The sequence below is a fragment of the Vicia villosa genome, linkage group LG3 (assembly GCF_029867415.1).
Source record: "Vicia villosa cultivar HV-30 ecotype Madison, WI linkage group LG3, Vvil1.0, whole genome shotgun sequence".
NCBI lineage: Eukaryota > Viridiplantae > Streptophyta > Magnoliopsida > Fabales > Fabaceae > Vicia > Vicia villosa.
This window is the reverse complement of record NC_081182.1, coordinates 114,542,390-114,549,696: the sequence shown is the minus strand read 5'-3', so window position 1 is coordinate 114,549,696 and position 7,307 is coordinate 114,542,390. Positions and strand designations below refer to the sequence as shown.

Here is a 7,307-nt window from a genome sequence, read left to right as displayed (position 1 = left end):
TTTATAATCACTTTGTCTTTTTATCTTATATATTATTTGTTATCACATTATTAACTCTAAAAATATTATTTAATACATAAATACTATGTAAAAATAAATGATATACGTATAAAATTAAAGTGATAATAAAAAAACTGTATTTAACTTATGCGTATAAAAAAAGAGAAAACCAAATGATTGAACAAATCAAGTTATTAAAAGTTTAAAAGATCGAAGGTGCAGGGTTTAAAATCTATTCCGGACAAGGGTGTCAAATATAATATTAATAACTAATAACTTATGACTAATGATTGATGACTGATATAGCTTATAGTTTATAATTGATGGCTGATGATTTATAGCTGATAAGCTATTTAAAGTATTTGGTAAAATTAGCGGTCAACTAATTGATAAATTAAATTGACATAAAAGACAATTAACATGTAATTATTTTATTTTAAATTAAAATAATTTATAAAGGATAGTTGTGGATTTAGTTAAAGTAATTAGGATAAAAGTGGAAGAAAAATGATAAGCTATAAGTTATAAGCTAAAATTTTATTTGAAATAACGTCTAGAAAATAAGCTTTAAGCTAATAAATTAAGCTCTAAGCTTGTGATGAAAAGAATGTTACTAAACAGGTGTTTTATTATCATATGAGCTTATAAACTATAAGTTATAAGCTATAAACTCAAAAAATATCTTGTCAAGCATAACCTTAATATAGGTTCATGCATGTCAGCTTGTCTTTCTACTTGATACGGTTGTAAACCTCTATTAATGAATAATAATTTTCTCCTCCTCATTCAATTTAGTGATATTACAAATTTAATTTTAAAAAATAAACTTGATAATATATATATATATATATATATATATATATATATATATATTAATTTTGTAATTTCATTTGAAAAATTAAAAAAATCAAATCACTAAATCGAATTATTTTGGTCACAAAAATTGAATTCTTAATCATGAGTATCTAAGTTTTATATTTGATTTGAATAATCATTGATAGTTGTACTTGTTAAAATGTATAATATGTGACATCCCTTAATGATTAAGGGTTGTCAGAGGTTTGAAGGTATGTTGCGGGGATGAGAAATGACTCATGTAGGGGGTGAAAAGCTCTGTGTATGTGGTTTTCTGTATCCAAATGAGATTGTATGTCTCAACTTCATTGTTAGGTATTTATAGCGGTGTTGGACATGAATCCTAGACCATTTAAAAATAATAACTATCACTGAGATGATGCATGAGTAGAAGTTTGGTTCACTATTGTTGCGGATAACATGGTCAAATGTTTCTTTCTATACCGTTATAGAATAGGGACATATAATTTTCCCATTCCGCATCCCTCGGAAGTCTCTTCCTAGAGGAAGGTGACATATTTTATACAAGGGCGGCACATCTAATAAACAATTTATCATTCTAGTAGATAGAGGGTCAAGATGACTTTATGGGCTCCATACAAATATACTAATGCATAGTTTCTCAGGCTCCTTTGTCGCCTCTCCTGGGCTCCTTACAAATATACCAATACATAGTCTCTCATGCAAAAGGGCTTGAAAGGAACAAATTGATTTAGTCTTGTCATTCTTATGCGAATGAGTCCCTTAAGTCTGAGGAGACACCCTTATGCAAAAGGTAAGTCCCTCATGTGTAAGGCGAATTCCCCATATACGGGAAACTCTAGAATATGTATCTTGATGTCAATAAGGTGATTCATACAACAACTGAGGTAAATTCCCAAATGATTGTTAAAAGAGAAAAAGCGTGTGAGGCATTTAATGCTAAGAATAATCATTTAACCTTAGAACGCCAAATTAGCCTTACTCTTTAACACGCGTCAAAAACATGTATGTCTGGTGGTAAACCTAAGAAGCCCTTGATTAACCCTGGTCTTTTGCATCTACTAAAGGGATTCATCCTCAAACCTTTCACCTTTTCACATACTTTTTGTTGAAGCCTTCAAAAGCTCTTTATTCCTTCTCCAGTAACTCTCATATCGTCACGAGTTCAAGCCATTCCCTTTTACAGGTGCAGGTTCAATATGCTTCCTCTCATTTTCTTTTATAGAGATAATTAAGGATTTATACGAGAATGGCAACCTGATAGAGCCCTCGACTTGTGATGAGCGCATAGCCTTGTGGAACAACTATTATAGGAATGCTAAGCCCCCCCCCCCCCCGACATGACGATTGATTGTAAATTAGTGGAACTATGCATGTTTAGCTATTGCGAGAGTTCCATTAATTATAATAGTTATAGAAATGGTGGTTGTGATAATGACTCCTTTTTCCCTTATGTTTTCTCAAGAAACGGGAAGAAAATGACCACTTCCGACACTTAACCTAAGGATGTCAGGGAAATTGAATCTCAGTACACTATTGAAGACCAAATATCCTCCCTCTGACAACAACTTAACTTCTCCTCTTCAGGTGAGGAAGAAAAATTTTCGTGGAGGTTTGTTCCTCAGCAGAGAGGGAGAGTATGGGTGCTTCGAAAGACTCCTTCACAATGTCTTTCTACTTTTACCTCCCATTATTCATGAAATTAGATTTTACCTCCACTTCTCCTCCCTCGAGGTGGAGGTTCTGAAGGTGCTCAATGTTGCCCCTCCTAAATCCTGTTGAATGGCTGGAGTCTGATCAGTGGATTTGAGATTATATATTCAGTTGCTAGGGTTACATCCCACCATAGAGATGTGCTTTTCCTTTTTTTATAAAGTAGCTATTTGTTGGGACTGAGTAACCTTATGTGCTTTTCTGGGAAAAGATTTATGCAAAACCCATTCTAACCTTTTCAAAAGTTGGAAGAAAAAGTTTGTAAGAGTGAGGGGAGAGATGGCTCATCCACAGTCACTACTAGGATGGATGACACCCTTAGATTTCCCCTCACCGGGTACATCTTTGACTACCTTAGTCCTGATGAGATTTTTTTTTTTCGTCCAGACCTTGGATGAGTTTAAGGTCATGGAGTCCCACACGATGATCATTTTGGATCAGGGGGTGATAAGTCTAACGACAAGCACCTAAGCAAGTTTATGGTGACAACGACCCCTATTTAGGAATTTTTATGTGTTCATATAAATCATATTAACCATTATTTTAATTGTAGAAAAAATGTCCAAAATCGCCCTAGACGGGAGGAATAAGCGCTTAGCATAAAGGAAGGTTGAACGCTTAGGCTTGGACTATCTCCGAAGTTGCCCAAATGAATTTCTCATCAGGAAGGCCAAGCGATAACTTAAAGGTGAGGCACTTCTTGAGCCTCAAACATAGAAAGCCCAAAGGTAGGGGTTGATTTCTCCCCTGCCGCCAAGGTAAGGCAGTTCGAATTAGTGTTGCAGAGGGGTGGGCGCCCACACATCGTCCCTTAGGAGAGACTCGCCAACTGAGTCCTCTATGAGGATTTATATGACTTCAATTACATCAAGTTTATTGGCGGCCGTCTCTCCTTTTGTGAGGACTTCCTAGGTGATTCCAACGCTGACTATAATAAGCATTCCCTTAAAATATATAATCTCAAGGAAAACCTTATGATGAGGGTCTTTTTATGGAGTATGGTGACAGGGAAAAGCATACGTAGATTGAAAATAAACTGAGGATAAAGCTCTCAAGCTATCAAGGTGACCTGGCCAAAGGGAGGGAGATCATAGATGCCTTACAAAAGGAGAAGGTGACCCTAACAAACAAGCTTTGGGAAGGGGAGGCCAAGGCCAATGAGGTTTTTCCCACAAAGCAAAGTCTGCATGTGTCTTTGAACTAGGCCCTCAACTTTTAAAGGAAACTAGATAATGAGGTGTCAGTACTTAAAGGCGATCTGTTTTGAACTATCGGACAGGACTTCCATCGATCCCTTAAGAAAAAATTGAGATCAACTCTCTCATGCTGGATATTTGTCGCGCATCGTGGTTCTTAAGTCTGGTCCCGCCCAGAAGACATTGTGTCCATCAAGCGAGAGTTTAGATATCTTAGTAAGTTTAAGTCCCTTAGACATAATTATATGTAACCCAACTGATGAGATTGTAAATCTCCCAGGTGAAGTGTTTATCCTATCGAGCAGGACTTCCATCGATCCCTCAAGAAAGATTTGTGATTAAGTCTCTCAGGCTGGATATCCTTCGAGCCTCTAAGGCATGATTCTTAAGCTTTCTCTAGTTCGAGGAGACATAAAGTCCCCCTAGTGAGATTTTAGATAGCCTAGGGAGTCAAAGTCCCTCAGACATAATTATATGTAAAACAACATGGAGTGTTCAAGCTATTTTGGTGCAGAAGGGACACGTAGGAGACACAATGTTTCAGCATGTGTGCAACATATGGCCTTTATTCAATAGGTTAATGTTGCTGCGTTTTTTGAGCGAAAATCTGGTTGGGATTAAATTAGATTTGTTGTTATTATTTAGCAACGAGTTTGTGTGATTTGTTTAACAACAGTTTGAAGATCAAATCAATTTAAATGAAGATGTCATAATATAATCTCTGCTTTAATAATCACTATTTAAATGGACAGATGTCATAATATAATTTGTTGTATTATCTGACGACCATACTTTAATTGCCAACTTGAACAGGTCCTTTTCTAGGAAAGATACATGCTTACTCCCTAAGTCCTAGAACATTCTTTTAGACAATGATATAAGACTGATATTTGAACTTCAGACATCTTTGACCTGACACCATTAGTGAGAATCATCATAAATATATCGCCTTTTAGAGCTTCACGCATCTATTGGACATCACGTTTACATTCGGCCCCTTCCACTTTAAACCGAGATTTGGGACTAAGACCAAATAGGAACCCTATTTTTCTCCTTAAAACCCAAAAAAGAAATTAAGATAATGTACTAAAAACTCCTAAAACTAAACTACATGTAACAACTTTGTCTAAAAATAACAATTTAAATAACATCTATTTAACATCTTAGCAATAACACTATACAAGCACAGCAATGTGGCAAAGCAGGATAATGGTAGCAAAGAGGAAGATGGAGAGATATTTCTAAGCTTTACACAAATTAATGATCTCACAGAAAGATGGAGAGAAATAAAAAGAAAATCAAAAAGAATTTACAGAACCAATAAAATTGTACACACTTTATCTTCAAGTAAAACTCTTTTTGTATAATTAAAAAAGTTAATTTCCATAACAGTACAAGTAATCACAACAATTACCTTAAAATCAACACCCCATTCTTTCTTAACAGACATTAAATTAATCACAAATCAAAAACATATGTTATGTTATCATGTCACATATGTTATCACTTCCTTTTCAATAAACCAGTTAAACCAACACCAAAACATAAAAATTAATCAGGTTTCTTACATCCACATATCAACAAAGAGAATCCAATTCTATCTTGTTCCTTCTGTTTCTGCAAATTCTTCTCTTCTTCCAACCATAATCTACTATCCAAACCACTTCTTGTCCTAAACATAAAAACACAAGAAACTGAATCGTTACTATGATGATTGAAAATCCAATCATGCAAATCCCACATCATATCCACAACTAAACCATCCACGAAAATCGTTTGATTCCCGCGAAAATTCCACTTCAATCTCTTCACTTGAAACACCATTTTCTTATCCATAAACAAACACAAGACGTTACTCTTTGATCCATCTTCTACACCGCACTTTATCAATATCTCGTGTAAAATCCCCGTTTCAGAAAATTTCGCCTTTGTTGCATAAACACTTGTACCAGAAAATCTTTCACTTCTCGAAACCATTGAAATTCTCCCTCCATTTGTTTTCTTCTCTTGTAACGATAATTCTTCTTCTTTGTCTCCGAGGAAAAGACCCAATTCAGAATTAACCAAAACAGCGATGTAAAAACCTTCAACCGGTTCGGGTCCATCGTTGTATCTAGCTGTGGAAAGATCCCATATGAGTTTAACTTCAAAGATTTGAAACGGAAACGTTTCATCTCCTCTGTTTTTCGAGATAACATTAACAAAATCAGAATCGATGTTTATGATGAAACCTTGACCAATGAGTTTCTTGGTCCATGTAACGGTGATAAGAAGTTCTTGTTTTTGAATCGAGAGTTTGTAGATGGAAGTAACTGAATTTTGGGTTGGAGGGTTGTTATTGAGCTTTGGAACAAGATAAGAATGGTTTGAATTTGAAGGTCTTGAACAATATAAATCAGAAACTCTAATAGCATGTTCATTGTAACAAGATGTTATTCCTCTCATGGTTAATAGTTTCTACGCCGTTGAGAGAGAAAAACCGACATGAAAAGATGAAGACAAGTTTTGTGGTACGTGTGAGAGGAATAATTAAGGGAAAAGCTTAGGTCGCAGGTTATTCTTGTGTGTTTGCATATGGTTGAAGTAAGAATAGGTTGTATGAGAGAGAGAGAGAGAGAGAGAGAGAGAGAGAGAGAGAGAGAGAGAGAGAGAGAGAGAGAGAGAGAGAGAGAGGATATTAATTGAAGGTGGGAAAGGACAAAGGAAGTTCTCTTTTTGTGTGTGAAAAAATTGTCCTTTCTGTTTTGTAGCATAAGTGTAGAGACAATAAGAGAAACATTGTAAAGACAAAATATGATGTAGGAAAATGAAACCCATGAGACTTGGTTTTGCATTCAATGATCATATATTATTATGTTTATTATTTTAAAATTTTTTACAAGAACTTTTTTTTTTGTAAAATTATAATAACATCTTTTATATAAAAGGTGCTTTATTGTCATTCTTTAAGTATTTTTAAGATAAATTAAATATCAATTAAATATTATTTTTATTCAAGGCACTTGAATGAGATGGTAAAAATCTTTTTTCCATAGTAAGTAGATGTCATGAATTCGAACTCAACCTTAGAAATGTAGCAGTGTTAAATTTTTTTGAAAAAAAAAATTTCTTCCATTGTGATTATCCACAACTCGAATGATTAGTCATTGTTGTTTTGCACAAAATATATTTGATTTCTACTAAAAAAATATATATGTTTTGAGTTCGAATTCAGGACGAAATATTACCTAACGATATCAGTATTTACTATTTTAGATTTTAACATGGTTAAATGTTGAAACTTGGATTCGATATTTGATTCGACTAAAAAAATAGGTTTTTTTTCATCTCATCTAAATGCTTTTAAATATATATTATTAAAAAATTTCAAACAATAAAATAATAAATTTCAAAAAAAATAAGTATATACCTCTTTTTTTATATATTAAAAGCACAAATTCTATTAAAATCTTACATTTCTCAAACAATATTCTTAATGCATTCATTAACAATTGATTATTTTTATAAAAATAAAGTAATTTTTAATAATTTAGGATTTAGTAGGAAATTAAATAAACTCCT

At 33.8% G+C, this 7,307-nt stretch overlaps 1 protein-coding gene across 1 annotated transcript; it reads right to left on the bottom strand.

Moving 5' to 3' along the window:
* Positions 1–5,102: 5,102 nt before the first annotated feature.
* Positions 5,103–6,497, bottom strand: LOC131656562 (uncharacterized). The gene has a single exon (XM_058926254.1). It carries the CDS (start codon positions 6,189–6,191, stop codon positions 5,298–5,300), a length of 894 nt encoding a protein of 297 aa, XP_058782237.1. The 5' UTR covers positions 6,192–6,497; the 3' UTR covers positions 5,103–5,297.
* Positions 6,498–7,307: the final 810 nt, after the last annotated feature.

Bases quoted from the DNA above. Each gene is read 5' to 3' on its own strand.
- LOC131656562 (XM_058926254.1), bottom strand. From the start codon at position 6,191: ATGAGAGGAATAACATCTTGTTACAATGAACATGCTATTAGAGTTTCT.